The sequence below is a fragment of the Clupea harengus genome, chromosome 7 (genome assembly GCF_900700415.2).
Source record: "Clupea harengus chromosome 7, Ch_v2.0.2, whole genome shotgun sequence".
In the NCBI taxonomy this organism is placed as follows: Eukaryota; Metazoa; Chordata; class Actinopteri; order Clupeiformes; family Clupeidae; genus Clupea; species Clupea harengus.
Window position 1 is genome coordinate 12,429,157 of NC_045158.1, and position 26,042 is coordinate 12,455,198.

General features: G+C 44.6%; 1 protein-coding gene across 3 annotated transcripts; it reads right to left on the reverse strand.

Annotated features, from left to right (window-relative positions):
• LOC105901117 (pikachurin) lies at positions 1 to 25,453 on the reverse strand. 3 transcript variants are annotated; one of them, XM_031570540.2, is made up of 24 exons: positions 24,827 to 25,453; positions 22,130 to 22,239; positions 19,505 to 19,591; positions 19,061 to 19,087; positions 18,735 to 18,852; positions 18,378 to 18,513; positions 15,758 to 15,924; positions 14,041 to 14,156; positions 13,289 to 13,772; positions 11,212 to 11,312; positions 10,921 to 11,021; positions 10,397 to 10,541; positions 9,811 to 10,000; positions 7,436 to 7,561; positions 6,253 to 6,496; positions 5,853 to 5,964; positions 5,316 to 5,432; positions 4,568 to 4,748; positions 4,298 to 4,321; positions 4,032 to 4,110; positions 3,251 to 3,388; positions 3,000 to 3,083; positions 2,771 to 2,874; positions 1 to 2,537 (listed from the first exon to the last, which is right to left on the reverse strand). In XM_031570540.2, the coding sequence occupies exons 1-24, from the start codon at positions 24,930 to 24,932 to the stop codon at positions 2,386 to 2,388; spliced, it is 3,249 nt and encodes a 1,082-aa protein (XP_031426400.1). In that variant the 5' UTR covers positions 24,933 to 25,453; the 3' UTR covers positions 1 to 2,385. The 3 variants fall into 3 exon arrangements, with proteins under 3 accessions (XP_031426400.1, XP_031426398.1, XP_031426399.1); XM_031570538.2 differs by lacking the exons at positions 22,130 to 22,239; positions 24,827 to 25,453 and having other exon boundaries at positions 19,505 to 22,109; XM_031570539.2 differs by lacking the exons at positions 4,298 to 4,321; positions 22,130 to 22,239; positions 24,827 to 25,453 and having other exon boundaries at positions 19,505 to 22,109.
• Positions 25,454 to 26,042: the final 589 nt, after the last annotated feature.

Sequence of the window (26,042 nt, forward strand, 5' to 3'; positions counted from 1 at the left end):
TGCCTTTGGGATATATTTTATGGGAATTCCAAGTTTTCAATCACATTAATCACTTGCCGGCAGTTTTACCACACCAATAAATAGGTATATATGATCATATTTGAGTGCATACTTAATGCACAGAATGAAAAGTACTTTCTCTGTACTCTCATGCTGAGCACACACTTAATAGGGCTGCGTGCTCAGTCCCCTCCTGTTCACTCTGCTGACACAGGACGGCATCATCCACCTCCAACCTCATCATCAAGTTTTTCCTGGTGACACTGCGGTGGTGGGCCTCATCAGCGGCAATGCTGAATCACCATCACAGAGCGGAGGTGGACCCATTGGCGACGTGGTGCAAAGTCAACAACCTTCAAACTTCATCGGCTTCAGAAAACCAGCGGCCACCACACCCCCCTGACCATCGATGGTACGGATGTAGAGAGAGAGAGAGTCAGCATTGTGCCAAGTTCCTGGGGGTGCACATCACAGAGGACCTCTCCTGGTCTTCACGTGTCACTGCACTCTTCAAGAAAGCTCAGCGGCGGCTCCACTCCCTGCAGCGCTTGAAGCTAACTCTCCCCCATCCGTCCTTATTACATTGTACAGAGGCACCAGCTGACATGGCATGGAAACTACAAGGCCTCTGACCAGAAGTCCCTCCAGCGGATAGTGAACACAAGTGGAACGATCATAGGAACTGCTCTCCCATCCATCCAGGCCACGGTGCACCCAGAAGGCCCTCAGCATCATGAAGGAGCCCATCCCCCCTTCCCACCCCCACTTCCCCCTTCAACCCTCTGGCAGGAGGCATCAGGGCATCCATGCAGCCTCCATTAGACTATGCAACAGTTTCAGTCCGCAGGCTGTGAGGTTCCTCAACAGCCTGAACATCCAGACCATCCACACACTCCTCTCCTGAATGACTAAAGCGCACTGTCACTTTAAACCAAACCGCCACTGTAAACTGACCTTAACCACCCTCTGCACAAATGGTGTATATTATGCCATCCCAACACAGCTACTGGCACTGCACAACTACTGCTGCCAGAACCGCTGCTACTACTACCAATGAGTGTCTTAAGCCACTGTCTGTATCAGGTGTGCTTGGTGAAAATAATGTTTAATGTGTAGTGGTATTTGTTTATAGGGGGTATTTATACTATATGTATAACTGTCTCTCTGTGCTCAGGCAGGCACCCCGGGCCCTAGGCATGGACAGACTGTACTTATCGATCTGTGCTTCTGATATTATAGGTGACAGAACAGCAGCCCCCATTCGCTTTTAATTAACATACAGTGGCCAATCCGAGTGCTATGCTTACTTTCTCGCCGTCTTCAGGAGTAAAAAATGCTTTTCATGCTAATAATGACACAGCTGGTTTGTGTGATGATGTGTGTCAGCTGACTCAGGTTGCTTTTACAGTGACATAAAATAGACAAGTTGATTGATTTAATTCAGTAGGCGTTTCACAATAGCATTCCTCTGTTACTGGGGCAACACTAGACACTTCAGGAAGAGGTTGCACACTGTATAACAAAACAAAACACAAAAACCTTCTGATGAGAGGAAGAAATTCATTTGTTTTTAACATAAGCCACGTTCTCTGGCAGAGAAATACAGGCTTTTTTGAGCAGCAAGGCAGACAATGAAAAAAGGAATGAATAACTCCCACACATAAAGATAATTCTCTACAAAAAAAAAGGTCGCAAAAATTCAACACTCAATAAAAAAAACTTATAATAATAATATTATTAAATTGAGGACAGAAACATTACAAGAGGAACAGGAAAGAAAATGGTAGATTTGTAGTCATGAAGAGAGACATCCTTTCAGTTCCACAGCTAGCAGCCTATGAACAATTAACAGTGAAGACCTCGTAACAGACATGGGAGAAGAGAACAGAGAGAGCTAAAACACAAAGACTGTTGCATTCAAAGAATTCCATTTGTACAAAAAAAAGAAAAGAAAAAGAATATTCTAGAATGCCCATTCCACAGACTTCCCTCATCTATCTCTTACATCATCTACATCACCTTCATCTCCATCATCGCCAAAAACGTCTTGCATTGCTGCATGTCTTTTTCTCTCTTTTTATTAAGTTAGTATGGACATACATAAAAAATAAATTAATCGGCATAAATACAATCAATCAATCAATCCCAAGAAACTGTCCCTCATAGTTCTGACTTCTCTTCTGCAAGAGGAGGCAGTGAGTGCTTCAGCTGTCCTGCGCTGAAAGTTTATTCATTTGTTATTTGTTGCTGTTTTTTGTTTGCTGTTTTGGCCCTAGCTTTGGATGGCAGCATCGGCACAGCTGCTCTGGCTCTTCCATTGGTGAGGACGGTGTCGGGATAGGGGAGGGAGGTGGGGGGGGAGGGGGCTGGGTATCAGAGCAATTTTCAGTTGGTGCAGGTGTTGATGTTCTTCCCGTCGGTGGCGTCCTCCACCAAGGCTATGTGGTAGTCGGTGGAGAGGGTGAAGTGTGAGACGCAGCCCACCAGCCCGCGCATGTACTGCCTGTTGGTGTGCAGGGCGATCTCCTTCATCCCCCCTGCGTGAACAACAAGTAACATCCTCCCTTCATCACTTCAACCTTAGTTCCATGTCACCATAGTGACCCAGATTTATCATTATCCTCATCTTACAGGTTAGCCATGTGAATAAACAGCTATTTGCTATTTGAGAAAGGATACAGAAAGCTTCACAATTCATGTGCTTGATCACTGCCAATTGTCCTTGAAGTATTTCCATCAGTAGTACGTGCTACATGACTAGGTGACGTACCGACATACAAGACCCCATTGATATTGAGCTGCCTCATTTTCCCGGGAGACCTCCCAGTCTTAGCGCCATAGTCGTCCACTGTCAGTTTCCCAAACTGAGCGTCCCTACGAGCAGAATACAGTGTAGCAATGTACAAATACTCAAATAAGGGAATAGCTACAGTTACAGGATTTTGAAACAGCCAAATCAACTAAAGCCGTAGAATTTGACAAATAAAAAAAAGACCAACCTGACTGCTTTCACTCTGTGCCATCTGCCATCGTTGAAGGTTCCATTGAGCACAACAGATGTTGGGCCACTTCCAAGGTTATAGCTGTGAGGAACATTACATGGGAATAGGAAAGAAATAAAACACCCAAACAAATAGTGACAACCAAAACGACCAGTGAGGTCACACGTTAATCTTTGAAGGCAACAAATGGGGGGGGGGGGGTGCAGTGAATTATCATAAAAAAGAGACCCTGCCAACAGGCTCCTCACCTGAAGACCAGTGCACCGTCCTGCAGGCCCAGAGCAAGGTAGTCGCTGTTGGGCCTCACGTCTCCGCGCCACAGCAGCAGGCCGTCTTTGGACGTGCTCTTAAAGCGCATGAACATATTGGTCCTGACACCAGACACCCTGGGGTCCCGAGCACACACACACACAGATGTCAGCATCAGTCACGCTTCCAAACACACCCACAGAGACACAGAAAGAGAGACAGAGAAAGAAAGAGAGAGAGAGAGAGAGAGAGAGAGAGAGAGAGAGAGAGAGCAAGAGAGAGAGAGGCACTCTCCAGCAAAGCCCCTTTCTTCTATGTTATTACACTTCCCGCAGAGGGGTCAGGGCGTGCGATGGGAAAGGCGAGGGGGGGGGGGGGTGTGCTTGCGCCTCTTTGCATCAGTTCTCTCCGACACAGACACTTTTTAACAGGATGTGACCCTGGGCAGAACTCCATGAGGGCACCGGCTGCAACTGCTGTCCTCTCCGCCATGAAGGCTAACACTCTGAGTCTAGTTAACTTGACAAGGGCCTGACAAAGGGCTTGAGATGATACACTGAAATTGTCCTAAGGTGGCTGTGTCCGTAATGAATATGCGTAATGGCCTACTACTTCACATCACAGCTGATTTCTCTTTGCATTGAGAGAGATGGGATTGTGCAAGAAGTTGTGTGTGCTAGAAAGTCTGTCATCCTTTACAAAAACAAACAGGAGAATTGGAACAGTGTTCCAAAACGAAATATTCCAAAACGACAGCGTTCCAAAACTAGGGGGAGGTACCTTTTTAGGATATCTCGGCTGTCGTAGGTCAGATAGCTGCGGCCCGTGAACTGGGGTATTTCAATTGCCTCAGTCACAGCTGGAAAAAAATGGATATAGTTGTGATTACCAGAAGTGTCCACTAGGTGTCAGCCTTTAAAATCATTTCAAAACGGAAAACTAATCCAGTTGCAGTAGGACCACTTTTGTTTGATGAAAACTCAACAGAGATGAACTACAGATAGCCACTACAGCCAAGCACAAAATCAAACAGTGTTTACACTTACTGTTCAAGCAATAATTCCCACATTCTGCTCAACGAAAGCACGAGAGAGACAGAGAAGTTTAGTAGGAAAGCAGTGCTACTGGAGCCACAGTACCAACAATTGAACAAAATGGTCGATTTTTATATCCATATCCTTAAAATGTGACACTGAAATAAATAATATGTGAGGAATGTCAGCTAATGAGTGCTAACGTAACATAAACATAAAAATAAACAGAGTTAAATGCTCTGACATAAAGGCCATGTCTGGCAGTCAAACAACTCTTCTCACCCTTCTGACAGTGTTTGCCATCATAGCCCAGAGCACAGTCACACTCGTAGCTGTCCCACTTGGGCCGACACGTCCCGCCGTTGGCACAGGGGCTGTCCATGCACGGGTGGGCCGCATTCTCCACGTTCACGCCAAAGGTAAAGTCCTTGGTCAGGGGGATGTTGCGGTCATTCAGCACGATCTAACGACCCAAGGTGAAGAAAAACAGAGTAGAAGAAAAGGTACAATGAGGGACAATGCAATAGGAGACAGATGCAGCAGTGAGGCAGGTGCAGCAGTGAGACAGATGCAGCAGTGAGACAGATGCAGCAGTGAGACAGACAAAGATACATAAGAGACCTGCAGCAGTCATACAACCATATTTTACATGAATGCATCAATCCAGCCTTGCTTTTTACAGGAATGTGTGAAATATGTGTATGTGGCTTTCCATTATATTACGTGCTCTAACTCATAATATTTTGCTAACAGGGATGTAAGGTTCAACTTTATCGAGTCCCTTTTAATCTCCAGACACTCTTCATCCTGTTTTTGCCCTTGGGCAGTTGAATGCAGAAGGCTTTCACCGACATTCTGACATCTCCTTACACACTAAAGTGGGGCGATGTGGTGTTCAAGGTAAGGTTCTTTATTGAGTCCCTTTTAATCTCAAAGCACTCTAAATCCTGGGAAGTTGAATGCAGAAGACCAGGCCTTCAACGGCATTGTGACATCTAACACACTGAAGTGGGGCGGTGTGGTGCGGTACCTTCTGAAGGGTGCCACTGAAGGGGCGCCTCACGGCGGCGCTGCTCTTGGTGATGGTGTAGTCGGGGACGCCTCCCATGTAGAGCGGAGAGCTGCACTTGATCTGAGTGAAGGCTCCCTGCAAGGGGCGACAGAGAGGCCAGCGCTGAGTCCACAGGGACGCTCGCTCATTAAAGAGCAGCAGGCTCTCCCACCTCACAGTGACCCCAAACTTTATTTACAGTGTGTGAGCAAGCAACTGCGTGATGTGCACTGCTTACAGTGAGTATAAGCATGAGGAAGACGAATAGCGTACTAAGAGAAATAGTGTGTTAGATTCATACTATACTGCAAGTGTCTTTTCAGGATGGCCTCCACTGACATAAAAATGTAAATCATACATCTAAATATAATAGCAAAATATTTAGTGTGAAACAATAAAATAATTTAGTTTGCAAACATCTGTAAGATGCAGTAAAGAATGCAAGATTAAATACCAACCCTTAAGTTAAGTGTTTAAAGGGCAGAAGACATCATGTGAAATCAGTGCAGTGTGTACCTCTGCTTTGCCCTCAGTGGGTCTTTGGTTGTCTACTTGGAGGATGCCACTCTTCGCCGTGCGGGACACACGCACCTCGTGCCAGGAGCTCATGCCAATGGCCTCTTCACTCCTACGAGGGAGATAACACAACAGAAATTATATCAGATAGTTCCATCAACCTGTTATAAATAAGTGGTGAATGGATTGGGCAATGGATGAGGAATGGATTCTGCTGATAAATTTCAATATCTGTATATATCAATATCTATTTTTAATTTGGAAATGTCCAACAGGACTTAACAAATGTAGTCATCAATGCATTAAACTTTAATCTGGGTAAATGGTGGGGTTGCATAAACCAGTTACTTATACAACTGACTTGAGGGGACATTGGGGGAGTTTAACACCAGTACAGCACCTAATGACGGTCGCCCCGGAGCCACAGTCGAAGCGGAACTCCACAAACCCGTCCACCAGGTTGATGGACAGGAAGTCGCGGCTGCCAATGTCGTCGCTGTAGAGCAGTGTGCCGTCAGGGCTGGCCGGCTGGAAGACGATCTCAAACTCCATGAAGGACAGGTAGCTGTGGAGGGACTGGGGCCAGGGGGCGCTGGCGTACGAGCGCATGGTCTCGTTGAACAGGGGCAGAGACAGCAGGAAACCTGGAGGAGGAGGGGGAGGAAAGATCAAGTCATCTTTTAAATGTGTTAGCGTAGCAGTGTAGTGGTATAGTGTGGTGTTCCTTAGGAGCAGTGTTTGCATGAAAGTGTTTGTGGGAGAGGATGTTGTCACTGCCCGATGTGAGTCAGATGTAGTTGTGAGTCGCACATTATGACAGTACGCTACACTACCTCTATTACACGTCCGGAGGTGAAGACAGAGGAGATCAAGGACTGTCTTCTCTTTATCACAGATGAGATGCGTTGAAATGTGTTATTATTTAAGTTGTAAATAAAATGAGTCGTTAACAAAAAGAAAAAAAACAACAACTGAATATTATTGTTGTTTATATTTTACCCAAAGTCTTGGTAACTTGTTGGTAACTTGTTATAAAGCTAGATAACTAACACACACAGAGACAGGAATGGACGCTGGTGGACACACACACACACTCCGAGGAATGGACGGTGGTGGACACACACACACCCCGAGGAATGGACGCTGGTGGACGCACACACACCCCGAGGAATGGACGGTGGTGGACACACACACACCCCGAGGAATTGACGCTGGTGGACACGCACACACCCCGAGGAATGGACGCTGGTGGACGCACACCCCCCCCGAGGAATGGACGGTGGGCTCAGCGCCCCTCTTATGTCTGTGCATAGTGTATATAATGACTAAAGGACTCTTTACATACCTATTCAAATTGCCTATTGTTACTGTTTGTTTCACACCGTAGCTGGAAGTGCTGTTCAACATAGCGAACCTTAAGTGCCATTAGCAGTTTACACTTGCGCATGCACGACTCACATCTACGCTTGACTCACATCAGGCAACTACAGATGCAGCGTTGTTTGTGTATGTGTGTGTGTGTGTGAGAGAGAGAGAGTTTAAGTGTGTGTTTGTGTGAGTGCAGTGTGTTTGGCATGACTCACTCTCCTCGCAGAGCTGGCCTCTGAAGCCAAGCGGGCACAGGCAGATGAAGCCATCTGCGCGGTTGGCGAAACACAGCCCGCCGTTGGCACAGGTGACCTTGTCGCACACGCCGTCGCTACATTCGCCTGACACATGGAACGCCAAACAATGACACAAGAAAGCAAAGCAGGACTGCGTGTTACCTCGTTGCCAGCCAATCTGCCATTATTCACATGTATTCCTACAGACAATTATCCTCTGAATGGAGGTCATCAATGCACAAATTGTTGAGAGCTACTATCTAACAGCATAAGCGCTTGATACAGGCGGCTGGACACATGTCCTGTCTGAAACATATACAAGCCAAAGAGTCTCAAAATGTCCTCCTGCATAATGACAACACTGAAATAATCTTATGTGGGGAAAATTAAGAAAGATTTAGGATTGCTACTGAAAGCAATAATAAAAACAGCTTTTTACCATCATAAAAATCCAGCCAAACTTAGAGGCATTCTGTCAAAAGATAATTTAGAAAAACTCATTCATGTCTTTGTCTCCAGCAGGGTTGACTACTGCAATTGTCTTTCACAGGCCTTCCAAAAACAACCACCAAACAGCTTCAGATTGTACAAAATGCAGCTGTTAAGAGTTCTTACGAAAACCAAAAGAACTCACCACATTATACGTAACTAATACTTACGTCCTTACAGTGGCTTTCAGTAAGTCACAGAATTGACTTTAAGGCACTGCTGTTTGTTTATTTCACTAAATGGGACAGGACCAAATTCACCTTTCAAATATTTTTCAGCAGTAGCTGCAGTACAAACCTCTCAGATCACAGGAGGGAAATCTGTTGGTAATACCTCCAGTCAGAACTAAACATGGTGAAGCACTGCAGCTATGGAGCTAACTCCCAAATTACATCAAAGGTGCTCAAACTGTATCCAGTTTCAAATCTAGACTTAAGACCCAACTGTTCTCAGATGCTTTCTGTTAACTAATCAAATGCACTCAACTTTTTATTTATTTACTTTTGTACGCTTTTGTTCATTGATCAAATGCACTCTGTGTTCCTCTATTAGCTTCCTTTTTAATCCTTTTTTGTCTATGCTCTTTCTAATACACTATACGCACTCTTTTCTTATTGTACTTTAATTGTGAAAGTAAATCTCCAGTCATCCCTGATGGAATAGACAGGTCTTAGTTATTGGCGAGCCTATTTTTTAAGGCTCGATTCTTGGCCAAGCATTTTTTCTGGGCCTTTCTCTGAAAACGGCTCTATCTATGTGTATAGAGTGTGGAAGTCAACCGGAAGTTTGTCGTTTTCAGTGTTAGCATTTTAACACCCTGTGGAAAAATGAATGGGTTTCGCAAAATTGGTGACAATAAGGTATGAGCGAAACACCAGTAGAAAACCTAGGCACTCATTCAATTCATTCAAATCACTGTCACTCCCACACTTTATTGCCAATTCTAGAGATGATTCTATTTGGGCCATTTCGGGCCTATTTTTGAGGTTCTATTCTAAGGCTAAAGTCTTTTTTGGGCCTTCCTCTAAAAATGGCTCTGTCGGACTCTATTGCGGAGATGGTCACCAAGGTTGTGAGTGTGAGTGTGTGAAGTCAAAAGAGAAGGACGTAGGAAAGATGGACAATGGAAACATGAATGAGCCCTTCAAGTGAACCAATGAACCTTCTTGTCAGACAAATTTGTACAGGGTCAAATACTCTTTCTTTTGGGGTTACATCAATTGAAGGGACCAAGCACACATATTGTGAACCCACTGAACTAGAAAGAAAATAATATCAGAGAGGTCAACATGAATGTGAGTCATCATGCTTCATGCTCAACATCATAAAAAAGAAGAGAGAAAAGTCCGAGAAAATAGTCTGACTCTAACCTATCTTCTAGAAAGTATATTAAGTGCAGATTGTCCTCTTTCTCTATTTCTGTAATATGGGATGGCATGTAGGGACTTTTTTTTCAATATTTTTTTGTGCTGTTACATGGACCTCGAGAATTAAGAATTAGTCAGAACATGAATCTGGTCTCGAAAAGCAATGACACAGAACTGCGCCACACAGCAGTTCAAAAACACCTAAAAACTTGTCTGAAGGTTTTTCTGAGCAGATCCCTCATTTACATTGATTGGACTGCCTAAAGGAGATGGAAAAAAATCATCTTGATTCCAGGCGCTTCGTAATCTATTTTCCTCCAGACATTTTTGTCACTTCCAAAAGCTCTGACAATCACTGTTTACCACATGGTAAAGGCAATTTCCCTTCTCTAGAGCAATTGGGGGAAATTCGGGGGGCTGCTGAGGACAAGAGATGGCACTGGCTGCTGTGCCACGCATGCTAAGCGCGGGCATCTGTGATGGCAGGCTGGCGCTCACCCACATCCGCTCCGCTCAGGGCGCTGCCCAGGGGCCAGGGCCGAAGGTCCACCAGCTTGCCGTTAACGTTGAGGGACTGGATGCAGCCCTGGAAGCCGCGGTTGGTGCCCACTGCCCTCACCAACCAGTAGACGCTGGGGGCCCCGCCCAGGTACAGCGGGGTGCGGAAGGTGATCTTGGTGTACTGGCCCTGTTGATGTGATGAATGAACAGAAATGATATAGTGAGAGGATGAACATTGCAAGACAATTCCATACAAATGTCTATTCTATGTCCTATCCTTATATATTGCTGTGAATCCGTAACGTGTATATGAATAACTGAATAAGTGAATTCTGTCAATATCAGAAGAATGCAGACAAATGTTCACAATTAAATATATTCAAATCTATATTGCCTATATATTGCAATTCATCAGCAATATGAATGTAAACCTCTGCCTGGATTTGCCCTCCAACATTTCTAAAGCCAGCGCTGAAGTCTATTTCAAAAGACTTCTTCTTCTATTTCAAGATTTGCACATTCCGAAAGTGTCATCTTTACAGTGGATCCTACATAACAATATAGATGGTTAGAATGACCTCACCGGTGACCGTCCAGAGACCGGGGTGTCGTTGTCCATTCTGAGCCAGCCAGTCATGCCGTCCCTGAAGATGGTGACGATGTGCCACTGTCCCAGCACCACCCTGCTCTCACTCATGATCTGGGCCATACCTGTGCCGCAGTTAAACCTGACGCAGCATCACACCAGCATCAGCCATTCATGCAGTTACAATTACATACATTTCTATATAATCAGATAAACATCATCCATTCATGGCATTCACGGGATTATTTTGTATATAATCTAGATATTCTCCTACTGTAAATGATTCATGATTCTATTCGAGTGCAGTTATGGTTCAACACCAGCACAAGAGAGCATACACTGCAGTGGGTAACATCACGTCCAGGAACTTCATATGTAATTACCCACCACTGTCCTGTGCCATGCCTTCATTTTTGAGTGACATCAGAGCACTGCACAGTCACAGTCTGAGCCCAGCTGAGGCTAAAATGTTAACTTGCAATAAGTTGCAATAAGGCTGAGTCTGGGTCCTATTGCCCTACCTGTAGTGCAGTTTACCCCGGACCAAGGACAGAGAGGTGAAGTCTCCTCGGCCATGCTCATTCTCCCCACAGTACAGCAGTAGTCCATCCTCAGAATCAGCCTGACAGTTACAGTTACACCCACACACACACACACACACACACACACACACACACACACACACACACACACACACACACACACAGACAGACACATTCACCATTACATACTGTATCTATCCACATTTATCAAAGCATTGACTGAGATACAAATGATGAGTCTGTTACTGTGTATGGAAACGGTCGAATTACCTTGAACTGCACAGTCATCTGAAATGTCTGGTAAGAGTTCTTCAGGGGTTCAAAGGTCACGTGCGAGTAGCCATAAAACTTAGGGAACTGCACTGTCACACCTGCACCACACAAAGCAGGAGGCATATTCACATATTTTACACAGACACAGGACAGATTTTAATTAGCTGAATTTGTCACCGAGAGCACGGCTTCGGTTCTAGGGGTATTTAAATCGATTTCTCTGGCTGCAGTGGACAGGAACCTCATGCATTTTTTTTCTCATACAAATAAGTATGCTGTCAACCACCACTGCTGGTCGAGTCAGTCCACTCATTCGCTCCAATCAATTACTATAATTTTTTTTTCTATGAGGCATCACTTGGGGGTCGGTCAGTGTGAATGTGTCCCTAAACACTCATGGGCATGACAGAAGCAGTCACATCCAGTCCTCTGTCATTCGCCAGACAGCAGTTAGCACAGGACACTATGGGAGACCAGGGGATTGGCCATGCCAACTGAAACGCTGCTAAGACTCAAAATTAACCCGTCTTCAAACGTGTGAGCTGCTCCTCACCGTTTAAGGAGACTACAGGGAAGCATTTCAAGATGTTTCTCTGATGAGGCCTCAACAATCATAAGAGGGGTGTTTACAAAGCCATGTGTCAATCACACATGCAGGGCATATGTGACCCAGAACAAATCCTACAGCTGGATGCAAATTCATCAGCAGACATAAATCCTGCCATCTACTGCAGAATGGATTTGTGCTGATGGTGTTATTGTGATGCCATGTTTGTATTTCCAATACAAATCCTGCCAAAACATCACTGCAAATGTGTTTTAGCGAGGGATCTGACAAACACAAACCCTGTTCACATCTGTTGTAAGCATTCTGTGAGGAGATGGGACATGGTCAAATAAGTATATTTGGCCCCTCCACAAACCGCTCCGACCTCTAGCACAAGCAAATCACGCACCCACGGGGGGTTTCATGGAAAGGGTACAGAGGTAGAAATGGTGAAGTCGAGGAAAAACACTATCAGACCGAGAATATAAAGGACAGCATCGGCAGTGAGAGAGCCAAAGGAAAAGGGTAGAGGAAATGATGACTTACTCATCCAAAACTAAATCATGCCCAGAGAGACTAAAGGAGAAGTTAGAGAGAGAGAGCGTGAGAGAGAGAGCGAGAGAGAGAGAGAGAGAGTGAGAGAGAGAGAGAGATGGAGGTGACACATATGATCTGTAGGGCATCCTCGACAGCTAACACAGACATGTGGAAGGAATGTTTCAGGCGACTGAGAAGAAGAGAGGGATCCTCTCTGATTGAGAGCTGAGGCACGCTCTCTGGGGAGACCGGTTTTAAGTGCCATCAGTTTAAGTGCAGAACAATCCTGGCACTTGCCATGAGAATCCCTAATGCTGCGCAGGGACAGAATAAGACAGACATAAGAATTTTATTCTTCTCCAGAAGTTGGCTTTTCAGCAGAAGTCTGCTCTAATGAACCGTACTGATGCGATTTTATACTCGGAGAAAAACTGAAGCTGAGAAGTGTGCACCAAAATGTCAAACAAAATGTACTCTGCGCTACTCAAAAAGACACTTCAACACTCTATGCAACATACTGCCATTATTAACACTATTACTTGTGTCCTTTTATAACGGAACAGTGTGTCCTGACAGTGTGACGGCCCAGTTTAACAGTGTGCTTCATTATAAAAGAACAATTTACACATCACATCCTCAATCTGTTACAGTGCACTTCATTGTATAGTTACGCTAAAGACAGTGTTACCCATTTCATTATCCAATTTTGTAGTGTAACCTAACTTTAATGGCTCTTAGGAATTAACGATTAAATGAGGGATGAAAGAAGAAATATCTATATGGCACCCTCAGCTTTCATACAACTTTTCCAACAAAAAGTTTTCAGAGCAAGCAGACCTTGTGTGGGTCCCCAGAGCAGGCTAATTTATTTTTCAGCAGTGGGATGAATAAACCCTAATGGTGTACCAGCCTCAGCATGCAAAGCCATCATCCCAGTGGCACCATCTGTGCCCCTGGTGGAAGAGATACGCAGTGAGCGTCTGGGCTTACCCTCGGAGCAGGTGTCTCCCTCACGACCCAGACTGCAGTGGCAGCGCGAGCCTCCGCTGTCGTAGTCGTTCAGGCAGAAGCTGTCGGACGGGCACACTGTATCCTCGCACGACAGGTCGTACAGCCGCGGCACGTCGCCCTTCCACGGGGTCATGGGCCGAGAGGGTGTGGGCGCAGCAGGGGTGGGGGCCGGGGTGGGGATGAATGTGGTGCTGGTGCTGGTGCTGGTGCTGGTGCTGGGCATGGCCTTGGTGGAGGGGTTGGGGAAGAGGCCGCCGGTGAAGGAGGCGAGAGTGGTGGTGAAGGTGGTGACTGGGGGGCTGACCGTGTCGAAGACGGAGGTGGCCCACACAGGCACAGGGAGGGTGGTGGTAGAGGACTTTGGGCCCAGCCTGAAAATGACGTTTCCGGGACCCGGTACTCCAGTTCTGGACCTCAACTGGGATCTCCTGTTATCGCCGGTGATGGCTGGAAACTTTTTGAGCTGTGAAAGTCAGATGATACTCATTGTGGACAGTGGAAAGTGTGTTCACTCCATTACTCTCCCTTTAGCTTATATCTACTCATTTACCCATGGATGTGGTGCCTATATCTACTCATTTACCCATAGATGTGGTGCCTATATCTACTCATTTACCCATAGATGTGGTGCCTATATCTACTCATTTACCCATAGATGTGGTGCCTATATCTACTCATTTACCCATGGATGTGGTAACAATCTCTCAGGAGAACCATGATGATGAGCTTACCTCCTCAATGAAAACGTCATAGTCGGAGTCATCCACATCAAAGACATCTTCATCCTTTACCTTTGTGTTAGTTATGTAGCGCTGACCATAGTCTCCACTGCCAACATCTTCTGAACCTATGTGTGTTTGTGTAAGTAAATATGTGGGATTAGGGCCTATTTTAGTGCATCCTTAATTAGAAATATAATGAGATGAGTGGGCACAAGACTTTATTTGTGGTGATATAACTCCAAAAACACAGGGAAAATAAATGGCGTCCCGCAAGGCTCATGGGGTATATAATCAGATGGCATGATTCTAAAAAAAAAAAAACAGGTAGAAAATGTTTCTCCAACAACAACATCCACAACTCAATTCACTTCACTGTATCCTTACCATGCAAACAAATACAAACACGCTCTCTCAATATGTATGTGCAGTGACAAGTGAGAGCACAATGTTAAACCAATAAACCGTCAACAGAAACTTGATGAGGTGTCAAGATGTGATAATGGCAATGAGGGATTATATGGCTTGTGATCGGATGATATCACAGATGTTATGAGGGTGGAACACCATGAACTATGACACCGTATAGCATATACCTCTGCGCCTGTAGCCACGAGGCCTCACCATGTACTGAAAGCTCTCGCCCGTAAGGGCCTCCGCCCAAGCAGGGAGGGGGGCTTAAGGGGAACACAGATAATCACACGCACCCCAAACATCAGTCAAGGCAAGTTAGACACCCATCCACCAACAGCTGGGTGACATTTCATCTAATAGTTTCTAGTGCATTATTTACCTGCATACTAACCTGCTAACCTGTTGCTGTTAAGCATTTAATGCTGTCTGGGTACTGAAAATGTCAGTCTTTTTTCACAATATGTTTCCCATGGATGTAAGGACGATATACACCAGGTAAAACAACAGAAGTCAGAGATGTTGTGGGGTCCATCCTTGAAGGGCCCTGTGTGTGTAGGGTCCTGTGTGTGGTGTCATGGCTTTATTTGGATGGGCTCTCACCACAGGGGGCCATTCTGCTCTTAATCCCGTCTGATGAGGCCAGTGTTAGTAACCCGATTTCAGCTTGCGTGTGTGTGTGTGTGTGTGTGTGGGGGGGGGGGGGGGGGGGGTGGTGGTGGTGGTCATGGGATGGGGGAGTTGGTAAGGAGTAGTAGGAGGAGGGAGTTCTCTCCCTTGAATGGCCAAGCTTTAAGATACTTAATTAAATTAGCCCAGTTTAACCCACTCACGTCCTCGAGGCATGCAACGCCCAAGCGCAGCCAACCCACTCTCTGGCCCAAAGGAGACACACACACACGCGCACACACACACACACACACACACACGCACACACACACACCACCCCACCGCCGGCCAGACCTACCCACAATTCACATCACCTCCACACCTCCAAACCCACCACCGGGGGAGCCAGGGCTAAGCCCCACAAGCATTAGCACTAACTCTTCCTCGTGTCCATTAGGACATTACAATGGGAGTCAAAACAGTATTGAATGTTTTCTATCCATGTCTGTGTCGATACATATTTAAAATAATGGACCTCATCCACTGGCTTTTAAATAGATTACTACCATTACTGTTGGGCTTTTCAGTTCATGCCCTTTGCACACATGCATACCAAACACACACACACACACACACACACACACACACACACACACACACACACACACACACACACAGCACAGCACAGCAACAGCAGCAGAGCACTTACCAAGGGTCCGCACCGGATTATTGATGGTGCTGGGAGGGCTCGCTCCATGGATGTTGACAGCCCGCACCACAAACTGGTACTCTGCGTCTGGGAAGAGGCCCTTCAGTACCATGGAGTTGGATTCCACCGGCTCTCGGATGTAAGTCCACTCTGTGTCCATCTCTGGCCTAAGGCGTCGGTAAGAAGACAGGGTTTAATTATAGGCTTTATAATGTTGAATAATAAAGGCCCATTTGTCACCTGTGTTATAATATCCTCAAATTAATTAAATATGTTTTTATAATTCAGAAAGGTCTCCCATTCAGACACTGATTGATGTCAGCTATAAAAAAGGAACAGTGAGGACCTACATTGTGTGACTTAACCAGCAGAGATTAGATCTATGCATTCACCTGTAAGAGTCCTGAGACAAAGGTGACTTCACACAATCACAAGGCAAATGCTCTACAAAAAGATACAGTTTTGCAAAACATTATGCTGCTTTTGCTGTGAGTTATCATAATAACTTTGCACTTTCCATATTACAGAACATTATATTTGCAAGAAACTTGCTGACATTTCTTTTAAGTGTCAGGGGCATGATTAAATATTTTGATCATAAATAAGTGAAATAAAATTCGTAAATAAATTCATAAATCCATAAATGAATTCATGATAAAGCATCAACACTCCTTTGATCCCATCACAAATACAGCAGAGATATTTCCAGCACGCATATAGAGCTTGTTGCTGTCAAACCAAACCACAAGTTTCATGACATTAGCCACTCGAAGGGAAGTCACACAATACACAGCACTGTCCCGACCCTCTTCGAGACAATACTGGGCCACAAACTCTATTCATCTAATGGTCCTTTTGATGGTTGAGCAGTCTATACCCTTACAGACTCAGACTGTGTTGGGCTCAATGACTTTGTTGTGCCCAATTACAGTTAAGTGTTGTATTGCGGGAAAGCTGCTCCCATTAAAGTCAGACCAGCCACAAGCGCTCAGGGTCTCAGCTGAGGGCCTAAACACTCACAGAGCCTCGGGACAACCCGTCCCACTGGCTCCGCTCAGAAGTTTCACTTCCTGAAATAAAAAACTCAAAATACACAATACAGCGCTGTAGCCTGTTATCAACATTCCGTTCAACCAGACCAGACGAAAACTGCAAAATAATCCTGTGGGTGGGCTTCTTCTGAAAACAACTTCAAAACATACAAAAAGGACAAAATTCTATGGGTTTTTCCTAAACAACAAAGAAGTACTGCATGTGTGCATGCAATTGAGCCCAAAAATATTGGCCTGCAAGTATTACAACTGAGTTTTAACCTGGGATGGGTGTCTCATTGGTTGTGGGTTTGGTCTCTAACCTAGACAAACAGTTACAGCGAAGTACAGCGCCATATACTCTCCAGACTCAGTGACCCAGTCAGGATGTGAGGTAAGGGCTGCGGTCTGCACACAGCACTGAGCAGGAATGCGCATCAATAACCTTGTCAGCCCAAGGGCAAACATGACTTTGCAATCATCCTCATCTAAACAAGTCACCTTAGTTCAGCCTCTGCTGCGTCCAGTCATCCATAAGTGGCTCTCCAACACCGGGTCTCAGCTCAGTCAAACATTTATTTTTGTTTACCGTCACTAAAATATATCTGTTAATGAACATCCCAAGAGTTCACTTCTCATAACAACATGATTATTAACATAGTATTGTTATTTCAGAAACGTTCACATGGTTTCTGTATTTAGTGTCTGCAGACTTCATCATTTAAGCGTAAGTGGATATATACTCTATGTATATATAATGTGATATATTCATGTATATATGTTCTGATATGAATCTAAAGTATAGATTACACCTAAAACTAACACTCCAAAGAAAATGAGTAGCTTTATATAAAAGATGAGCTCAATTTTGATGGTTCTTTTGAGGCTCTCCTCTGTGTTATGGTCATTCCTAAAATAAAACACTCTGACATAAGGAGCATGACAGCTGTTTAAAAAGACAACTACCACTTTGTGGGATTGCATAATTAAACCACACCAGTGGCTTCATTGATGTTTAACAGAGGAGAGATCTGAGGTGAGGTTAGAGGAGCATTGTTCAGTGTTTAGCATTTAATGAACACTCCTACATTCCAACAACAGAATCCAGCAGGAGGGGTAAAATGATAGCTCTAATGACATGGTTCTGTCCACAAAAACAAAATGTTCGAAATGTTCTCGTGTATCACCAGAACCTCTTTCACCGCCAAATAACAGCCGACTTTCGAGAGTTCAAAAGTTTAAGAGTCTTGTGTGAAACTTAAGAACTTAAGAACACCAACCAAGGTAGGTGTTCCCTCACCATGGGGGTGGGGGGGTTGACAGCAGAACGGAAACAAAAAGGGATCAATTGTGAGCCAGCCATCATTACAATGGGCAGAGACACATTTCTGACAGATCCTCAGTAACTACTTTCGGCTCACGGAAGATTCAAAGGCAGGAGATGTACGACTCCTGGTAGACTTTTTGACATATTAGTGAGAGTTTTTCGCTGCCTAGACAAAGCACAGGAGCCCTTGACCGCGTGGGCTGTCTCTGTGTGCCACTGGGGCTCGGGATGAAAGGAGGGCAAGAAGACGTGTTGCTCGTACCTGATGTAAGCCACGAGAAAGTGCAGCACTGGGGCACTCCCTTCGCTCTCGCCCTGTTGCCATGACAATGCCAGCTCGGTGTCGGACACCGCTACGACACGAGGCTGTGTCGGGGGAGAGGGAGGCATACACATCTCTGTTGGGGGGGAGGGGGGGGGGGGGAGTTGAAAGACTACATATGAGAGTGAAAGAATATGCTATCACAAGTGAACATTTTCAGTGCATGCTTGTTTTTACAATGCAAGGGCGCACTACTGAACAAAACAAAGGCAAGCATTTTAAACAACACAGACAATCACGCTTATGCTGCATAATATCACATAATCTTTGAAAGTGGTAAAGGACACTTTTTCCCACCATGAGAAGCAGTGCCGACATCCCGTGGCATGCTGGGACGGCCCTCACCGGCCCACCCATAGGCCCCAACACTAACTCGGTACTGGGTGGCCACTCTCAGGTTGGCAAGAGCCACATCCTAGGAAGGGGAGGAAGAACAGAGGCCAAGAACATAAAAGTCGCTCGATAAAAACACTCAGTAAGCAGCAAATTAGATTTTCTTGGCTCCAATTTATTGGTTTCCTTCACATGGGACCTTTTATTAACAACAATCTCTCCTAGTTGTTTCTAGGGTATTTGTTTTCAAACAAGTGCCCAGACAATGAGACATTTAGAAAAATACTTACAAAACTGGCTTGTCCATCAATCTGGCCCTGAGTGTGAAAAAGGAAACCTTCTGCTTAGTATTTCCTTGGACAGATGGACCTTCTAGCAATTCATTTAGTAATTTTCTGTATCTTTAAGGGGTAACACTGTACTTGAACTGAACTTTAAGTCTAACAAAGCCATAGCATAAACATGTCTTTCCTGTCACCTCTCATTATAGTTGATAGTGTCACAGCTTATTGGCATATGCCATCTGGAGTCATTAGGTGAGCTTTCAGCAGAATTATCAATAACCTCTACTTGTATATCATTTATAATAAACTGTTTTATGGCAGGATATGGCACACACATCACATGATCATGTCAGTCTCTTGATTGAAAGTTAGTTATCTCGCTGACTAGCTGTCTTATTTTCCTCTGGTTATATCTGTTTATCTTCCCAGTGAAGTCAGGATTTCTCTTACAGTGGTCAACATGTCCAGGCTGAGGGGAACATCCAACGTGGCTCCATTTCCAACAGTCCGACCACCTCTCGTTTCGGAGTAAAAGACCTGAAAAACACAATTAACATTCAAACAATCATATTTCCAACTGGCAGAATAGAACCATGTAGCGCGAACCAAATTACATTCTAGCTGGCTATGTGTGGCTACTGCTGAAATAAATGCTTGCATCTCGCACATGGGATTTACAACAGATAAAGCATCTTGCACATGAGATATGCAACAGATAAAGACTCTTGCACATGAGATTTGCAACAGATAAAGCATCTTGCACATGAGATTTGCAACAGATAAAGACTCTTGCACATGAGATATGCGGTAGAAACTGGGTCTCCAATAAGGTTTCATAAATGGAAATATTCACCAGTGACAATAGGTGATTCGTGATCGGTGCATCTAATTTATTTATTTGAGCGTTGTTGTCTATATTTAGACACAACAATGAGGTTAGACAAGTTATCACTTCAAACACCCCCAAAAAATGTGGGACAGCGCCCGTCTGAAGAAAAGCTGAGGCTTAAGACGTCTGACCCTTTGGTTGGCTGGAGGCAGAGGCAGAGGTGGGAGACGAAGCTGTCTCTCGACCTGGTCGGCCCCCTGTCTCTCACTCCACATCCTGGCTCCGGCCCGCTGCGCACACACTCACCTCCACTGCACGGCCTACAGCAGCTCCTGACGGCTGCCGCTCTGCGACACACTAAGCCTCTCCGACGATTTTATCTTCAGTTTCACTGCCCTGCCTCAGCGAGCGCAGCCACAGTAGGAATGTTTCAGTCTGCGCACGGTCAAAAGTTCAACTTGGTGACTGACTGAAAGAGACTGGTATGACTGAGTGATCTAATAAAGTGTTCAGGGCAGTACAATAAAACTCTATGTCAATATAATTGAAGGCTAAATTACAAAGATTGTTGAAATGCTGTTTATGTTGTAATCAAAATCTATTTTTTTAAGACTGATGCACTGCTGCTCCTCAACACTGGAACTGGAAGAACCCCATCTCACCAAGACTTCATCTCCAGTCAAGTAATTATATATAAGAATAATAAGACTATATATATGTCCTCAATCATCATATGGACCGGAAAATCTGTGATATAAATTTGACCCATATTTCTTGAAAGTGTTAGAGAGATTTTGATACCTATGAAATAAAAAAGGCCACTACCTCACGGATCTACAGAGGTGTCATTCTGCCAGAATTAATAAGTGCTTATGTAACCGCGCACCACTTCACACTTAATCTCTTTAGGAGGACTAAGACACGGCCTGCACTCAGAAACATAATGCTAAACTGATCCTGCATGAACCCTCCCAGAAAAAAATCACCCGTGATAGCTGAATATTTTGTACTATCTCCACCTTCTCAGTGCGTCTCAGTTGAAATAGGTGAAATCCTCGCCATCAGGCTGCCTGATCCCTGACTCACCCTGATAAGAATACAGGATTTCTCATCTCACAAGGACGTGGGCCACACTGTATCTGAGACACTCATCAGATTATAATACAATATCTTGGAAACTCATTGATGCAAAACACTGCAGATGAGAAAGGTGTTCATATGGGGTGCCTGCTAAAAGTGTCTTGTACTCTTTTTTTTTCTTTTTTTGTCAGGGCCAAACAATGCACAAAATCTTCAGGTGCAGCAAAGGCGATTCACAGGCTGGACGGAAAGCTGTGGCTCGTGAAGAAAAAAAAACAGTAACACCTCATGCTTATTTGCTTTGGCAGCTGTATGTACTCAATGGCTTCCCAGACTACTCAGATGTCATGTGAATGACGAGGATAAATTTCTTCAAATATTTTTTTTTGTTTTCAAATATATTTCACAGAGCCCTGGAAGGTGAGAGTTTTATTGATCTGAGGTCTGGCCAGCAGCGGAATTATATATGACTGTATATTCCTTCAAAAGCTTCAGAAGAAGTTATGTATAGTATGGCCATGGCTGTGGATATCACTGCTAGGACTTCAAATTAAACGTTCACCTTTCCGCACGACAGCTGTGAAACCTAATCTTAGCAAAAGGTGCTTTTCAGATGATTTTACAGGTGCCACATACCAACAGCAAGGAAAGTTAAGACTTTGTGAGGTGCTTTTCTGTGAGAGCAGAAAGAAAAAAAGAATGTCCTCCAGACAGAAAGACAGAGGCTGTTTGACTCACACTGTATATCTCTGATGAATCCATTTTGGATTCCAAGACTGAAAACATCCTGGTGAGCTTATGTGAAGATGGAATCACAACAGATGTGGCAAAAATTACATCCCATGGCCATCAACACACTGACTGTGACTGAAAAAAAAAAAAAAAACGAGTATCTGTTCTCCGCGCATTTCTCATTTCCTTCTCCAACCTGCTACCTGACAGCCAAAGCAAAGCTGATGGATTTGCCAGCTCCTCTGGCATAGATATGTGAGAAAGGAAGGGGTTTTCAGGGAGGAGTACTTACTTATACCGCACTGCTCCAGCGAGCAAGGAAAAAATCCTTGACAGCAGCGCTACATGTCAAACTCTGCTAATATACCGGAATTAGGGACAGGGCCCAATGACATGTGCGGGGAAGTGTTTGGGGGGCGGAAGCGGGGAGCTACCTTATACCCTGTGATGGTGCTGACATGGCGCCGGGGCATCTTCCAGCGCACCCGGAGGGCTGTGCAGTTGAGCGTCTCCAGCTGGATGTCCAGGGGGGGGCTGAGCCGCTCTGTGTGTGAAAAAGAAAAATGGGAAATTAAACGAAACGAAGGAGGGGAGGACTGAAGTATGACAAGAGGAAATCCAGAACTTTCCCTGAGCACAGCAGTGGCTGCACATGCATGACGCTGTGCGCACTGCGCTGGAGAAATCTGAATGGTGATGAAGCAGCATACGGTAGATGTTAGGATGGGTTTAAAGTATTCTGTGTGGAGACATTGCCAGACCTAATAATGACACACACAGACACACACAGCTTTCCTGCTTGGCTGAAGTAAAGTAAACAGTTAGAAACGGAGAGAATCACGCACACAACAGTAGGCTTGCTGTTGCAGCCCCACAATCCAGCATGATGTTGATCTTGTGTGGCTCTTTGTCAGCGTAGTCATTTCCTATTGTGCCAAAAATACCTTGAGGTGAAGTGTCCTTGAGCAAAAAAAAAAATGTCACTGGTTTTAATTACCTATTCCAAGAGGCACTACCAACCGTTAGCCTGCATTGGTGTTCGTTTAACACCCACATGCGACAGCACATGGGGCCAGGGAGGACAGGCAGGTAATCCGTGGCCTGGCAGTGGTTAAGTGCTGTCAGCTATGTTTTGGATAGCTGCCCTGAAAAAAGTGACACTTCTCCAAGCCCCATGCTCCACCGAGAGACACTTTAGTTGCTCAGAAAGTTACACACACACACTCTCTCGCCTTACACACACATACGTACACACAAACACACACACGCACGCACACACACACACGCACACACACACACATGCACGCACACATGCACGCACACACACACATGCATGCGCACACACACACACACACACACACACACACACACATCGGTGCCACCTTACAGACACTGACCAAATGGAAAGCATGTGTAGGGAGCACAATGGTCCCTGAGCACGCCCTGATAATGCAGACTGTCAGCAGTGGCACCAGTGTCCCAGGGGACGTCTCTGCTGCGACCAGGACAAGAGAAAGGGAATCAGACTGAGAGCAGAGTATGCAAGAAGGACACTGAGGTCAAATCTTCAAGCCGCCAGCAGTCATGAGAGCATTAGCGAATGCCTCAGTCATCCTCTGCAAGGCTGCTATAATGACAGGAGTCCAAATAGCTAGTCCAGGGAAGTCACTGGAAAAAGACTTACATTTCTGCACTTGAGATACACAGTTGTAAGATGGGCATAAGAGGAACTCAAGGTGGTTGTTAAATGGAGAGGAGAGACCTGGGAAATGTATGATGCAAAGAACTGATGCTTCCTCAAAAGGCTGAGAGAGCAACTATTCAACACATTTGAATGGACATAAATGGCCCCAGATCGTTACCCGAGTATGAATTATGCCTACTTATGCCTAAAGAACAGAGCAAGGAATGAATGGCTTTTCAGAACAAGCAAGAGCACAATGTAGATATGCTGTCTGAAGTATTTCGGTCTGTCAATTTTCAGACATTCCGATAGGTGGTCTTGCTCATCTTTCCATGCAGTGTGTCGCAGCACTGAAATATATCAGAAGTTGAAATTGACTTTTAATGGCCTGTTTTTTTTTTCAGGTATGAGGTGTATTTCTTTCAGGCAGACTGTGACCCAGTGGCAGGGCTGTGTATGATGATCCACACAGAGTGGAAGTGTGACCGCGGTGAGTGATTTGGGATCTGTAGTGGAATACTTCTAGCTGTGCCTCATCATGTGATGCTCACGTTTAATCTGATTAATCTGCTCTTCATTCTCTGAGAGTGAGAGAGAGAGAGAGGGAAAGAGAGAGAGAGAGAGAGAGAGAGCAGGCATTGTATCGGATGCAGAGTGTATAGGCAACACACAAACCTCCTCTCAAAGGTTACCAAATAGAGCTAATAAACAATCAGTCATCATTCAGGTCAGTCTTCTATTTCTGTCACATGAATGAGGACTAATGCATTCATCCCCCTATTCTGATGATGCCCACAATCCACCTGAATGTCAAAGAGGAAGGAATATCTAAATACCTGTGAACAATTGTCTTAATGCCTAGTGAGCCGAACAGTGCGTTCCCAATGGTTAAATTGATCATTATAACTGCCACCACCACCATCAAAATTAATATCAATTTGTTTGAGTGGTTGATATTAGCTTGGACATGTTCACACACAAGGACTGAAATACCTGTGGACAAGTCTCCTAACACCATTTTTATATGTATTCCATATCTATTCATACACATATTGTATCTGTATTCTTGTGTATTCTATAAGACACAAGCATTTAGTCATTTACATTACAAGCATCCCCAAAACTCCTTGCGAATCCAATGTTCACAGTGATATCAGACCATATATCTAACAACTGCTTTAAACCATATTCCCTATTTACGTGAAATGTGTTGTTCTCTGTTGGTATCAAATTAAAAAGTAGAAAACGGCAATTACCAAACAAAACAAGATCACTGTCCATAACATTCCCTCCCATACAGCAACCTAAACACTACAAAGTCACATTGAGGTAAAATTTTTAAAGTGATCACAAACGTTGTATCATTGATTGTTATTGTTGTGGTTTTTGGATATGGTTTTGGCAGCCTTTTGTCCTATGACCAATTGAAAGGATCCAGGTACCTCACCTGATTTTCTTGCATTGCCTCTCTTAACACAAGATGAAATATCGATCACGGTGGTTGAAAAAAGAAAAATGGACAGCAGGCATAGCTCTTTCCTATGGAAATACATCCTCTTCGCAACTGGCTCCGCGTAAAGTTTGGAAAACTTCAGCGTTTATTGGTGGCGACTGGATAAAAAAATCCGCAAAATGAGTCAGACAGTCACATCCAAGATTTGGCTGTTGAAATTCTCCAATCCAGAGACAGATTTCGGGGGAGGCACGGCAGGTCTGTATCTTCAATAGCGATGGGTTTGACACTGATGAGATTACAGACTGTTAAAGATCAGTCCAGCCGACAGGGCGAGCTCCACGGAAACAGGCACACGCACACGTGGAAAAGCACTAGAAACTGCATCGCACGAGTTTGGCTTGTTCAGAAGAGACGGCTTTCCTGCCCAAAGGATGCGCGTCTTTCTTTCACGCCTTCCGTCTGATTCGGAAGTTTGCGAAGCGACACAGAAAAACAGGAACGAGGGGACACGCAGAGTTAAGAGGATAATCACTGTCTAATCTACCCAGATGGACACTTGGAGCTTGCTACAGCCAATCAGACTAATATAGAAACACCATAAGCAATCACTAGAAAACATGAAACAAGGGATGAATGGAGGTTAATGTTTAGTTAATGTTGACATGTGTGACAAGTGTACTTCTGCAATTCTTTTTAATTAATCCTCCAATTCATTGTGCACTTATTTCTCTTTATTATCATTTACCAGTTATAGACTATGACTCTAGATGGATGTCATGAAAATAGTTTTCCGTTGAATTGTGATTGTAATGTAATGAAACCATCATCATCATCATAGTCTATGGGCTGCTGTCCAGGTCAGCACTGCCACTGTGAGCTATATGATGCAAAGGTAATGTTGAGTTTTGTTTAATGTCACTGACTTTAAAATATTAAATAAAACCAAGCTCATACATCTAATATATTTATATTATATGTTAAATATTTATATAACTTAATGCGCAAGGATATTTTAACCCAATTTCTTTACTGTGCAGGTATTTTGTTTCTAAATCTCTTTCATTGATCTTGGCCCATGGGCCCTCAGGGTCTGTGGTAATTCACAGTCAAATGAGAAGGCTGCTCCTTGTTTTAGTGTCCTGATGACCACTATAATGGAACTTGCAGTCGCGCCGTGCACTCGACCTGACAACACGTTGAAGCCCCC